The 2,827-nt window shown below is 36.3% G+C and overlaps 1 protein-coding gene across 1 annotated transcript; it reads right to left on the bottom strand.

Annotated features, from left to right (window-relative positions):
• Positions 1-1,188: 1,188 nt before the first annotated feature.
• Positions 1,189-2,540, bottom strand: LOC114388552 (zinc finger A20 and AN1 domain-containing stress-associated protein 5-like). The gene has a single exon (XM_028349096.1). It carries the CDS (start codon positions 2,053-2,055, stop codon positions 1,570-1,572), a length of 486 nt encoding a protein of 161 aa, XP_028204897.1. The 5' UTR covers positions 2,056-2,540; the 3' UTR covers positions 1,189-1,569.
• Between the last annotated feature and the right edge of the window lie 287 nt (positions 2,541-2,827).

A 2,827-nucleotide genomic window follows, 5' to 3' on the forward strand; every position in this document is an offset into this window, starting at 1 on the left:
TTGTCTTCTCTCCAAATTATCTAGTTCTAGGTGTAAGAAAGTGTGTTAAGCTCTCATATAGTTAGAGTTATAATTAATATAATTTTTCTTCTTCTAATAAGTTTTAAGTTGTCCTCAACTCCTCATCTTAAAACAAATCTTATTTAATTGAGTTAGATCCCAATCTAAATTGTAAGACATTATTTAATATTTCTCAATGCAACAAAATAGCTTTAAATTAAAACACATAATAAATCAAATGAAACAAAAAAGAAAAGAGCAATCGCTTTATTACTTATTTTTCATTGATAATTTATTAGAAAATAAATATTCAACAGATACTAATTAGATAACCCTTTTTTTTAATACAAGTCATCTTCCTACCTTATTTATGAGCACCAGAACAATTCCTGAAAAGAAAAGAAAATCAAATCAGAATCCAATAGACAATTCGCTTAGCTTCCTTATCCGCAATATATGATATCCTCCCCACAGAATTTTTTTATTTTTATTTTTTCTATTATTCAAGATTCGTTTTTGTTTTTATTTTTATTTATTAAAATAAAAAGAAAATGCTTCATGTCATACGTCACATACCTTTATGCAGAAAACACCTGGCGATACTCTATTGGGTCACAAAAGGCACCAGTCACTGTCATAAAACGAAAAACCCCACGATATTTCGCACGCTAACTCGCCATATCGCAACCCAATATATCGTCACATGTAAATTCATGTGGACCCCACACAACCTTCAATCATCGCTGTTACCGAAAATTCCATTTTCAAAGTGCAAGGAAATGCCCAAAATACCCCCACAACCACCACCGAATTACTCCACCACCACGCCGTGTGTCCCATTTCTGAGAAATATCATCAAAGCGAGAGAAATTCATGGCCTTCTTCCAGTTTCAGAAATTGGATTTAATTCAAAACTTTGGTTCATCAAATCACGTGTTTAATTCTGAAAATTTTATTTTGAAATTATAAAAAAAATTGGCTAAATTCTACTATACTAGATCAAAAGTTTTTCACTAATTTATTTATAGAATAAAAGCATTCTAATAATAATTAGATTACTTGAAATTAGTTTTATACAGCACAATTTCCTTCTGAATCAATTTAGCAAACAAAATCAACCACGCAGAAATCAATATCCTTGGAACAAAATCACACAATTAATCAGATCCACGAAGTGGGATTATGATAATAATGGTAAATCACAATAATTTATCATTTCAAGATCAAATCAGGAAGAAATCAAACATAAAAATTAGAAGAGAAATTAAATAAATAAAAAAAACGATCAGAGTTTGATCGATGAAACACAAGAGAAATTCAGATAAATTCTTCTTCATCTTTTATCAGCAACAATCTCTCTCTCTCTCTCTCTCTCTCTCTCAATCTAAAACCTCACACACGCTCTCTCTCTCTCTTAAATCTGTCATCTGCTACTTTTTTTTTTCCTTCTTCTCTATATATATAAATCTGAGAAAAAAAAAACACGAAACCGCGTCAACCGTCAACGACGTCGTTTTGAGATTCCGTTCCGTTCGGGTTTTTCCTTTTTTTTTTTTCTTTTTTCTTTTTTCAGACTTTGACGATCTTCGCAGCTCTGATCACCGGATTCTCCCTCGCGATGGCTTCTCTTCCGGCGGCTTTGTAGTCATAGCTGCAGTCGTGGCGGTCGGAGTACCGGTGCTCGGCGCAGAAGAGCTCGCCGCACCGGCACCGGAATCCGGTGAGTCCGACCTTCCGCCGGCATCCGGAGCAGCGGTTGACCACGCGCTTCGCCTCCGACGGCGTCGTCTGGTCCGAAGAAGGAGGATCCGCCACCGGCGAGGGCTCTTCAGGAAAAGATCTCTTCTGAGGACGCGCGGAGACGCCGGATCTGGTCGCCGGAGAAGCTATTCCGGCACCTCCGGCGCCGGAAGTGGTGGCGGTAGAGGCAGTGAAGCACTTCTGACACATGTTATTCGTGGCAGGGTTTCCGGTGACGCCGCAGTTGTTGACGCAAAGCGTAATCGTTTCCGGAACTTTGAAGTCGGTTTCTTCTTTCTCGGTTTTCTGAGCCATGGAGAACGATAAAACAAAAGAGCCAACTGGTTAGGACTTCAATTTTCTTTCAGAGAGAAAGAAGCAAGAAACTTAAAAAGAGGTTTTTTATGAAATTGTGATGTGAGAGAGAGGACGAAGAGATGTGAGAGAGAGAAGAGGGGAATTTGAAGATGTATTGATGTGCTGTGAGGTCGGTAAAGGGAATGGAATATGGGCCTCATAGAGACGCGTATCAAACATTTCTTTCTTTACTTTTTTTTTTTTTTTTTTTTTTTGCCTTCGTGGTTGTGTGGCGGGGGAAATTACCAAATTGTCCAAGTGGGTTCGTTTTGCTTGCAACTTTGCGTTGCAATTTGCCTCTGCTGCCCCCTTTTCTTGTCTCAGAGGTTTCTGACGTGTTCGTGTCAGTGCATCATCCAAATCATATGTCTCTGTCTTTTTGCTTTTATTATTATTATTATTTTGCTTTTATTATTATTATTATTGCTATTATTATGGTTGTTGTTGCCCCCTAATAGTATTTACTATTCAGATTTTTTTTTTTTTTTTTTGTTAGGTTGGGTGGGTTGGAATTACGCCTTTTTTTTATTGCCATCATACCCTGTAAATTCTAAGGTTGTTGTCGTAGTTAAAATGAAATAATTGTTACCAACATGATGGTGGGGTTTGGGTTGGAAATAATTTTATCTCTTCAACAACATGTAATTAAGATTTAAATTTTGTTTTGTGCATATATGAAAAAATATATATGAAGAGAAATTAATTTTTTAAATAAATTTTAATACAATTG

This window comes from Glycine soja, chromosome 15 (assembly GCF_004193775.1).
Source record: "Glycine soja cultivar W05 chromosome 15, ASM419377v2, whole genome shotgun sequence".
In the NCBI taxonomy this organism is placed as follows: Eukaryota; Viridiplantae; Streptophyta; class Magnoliopsida; order Fabales; family Fabaceae; genus Glycine; species Glycine soja.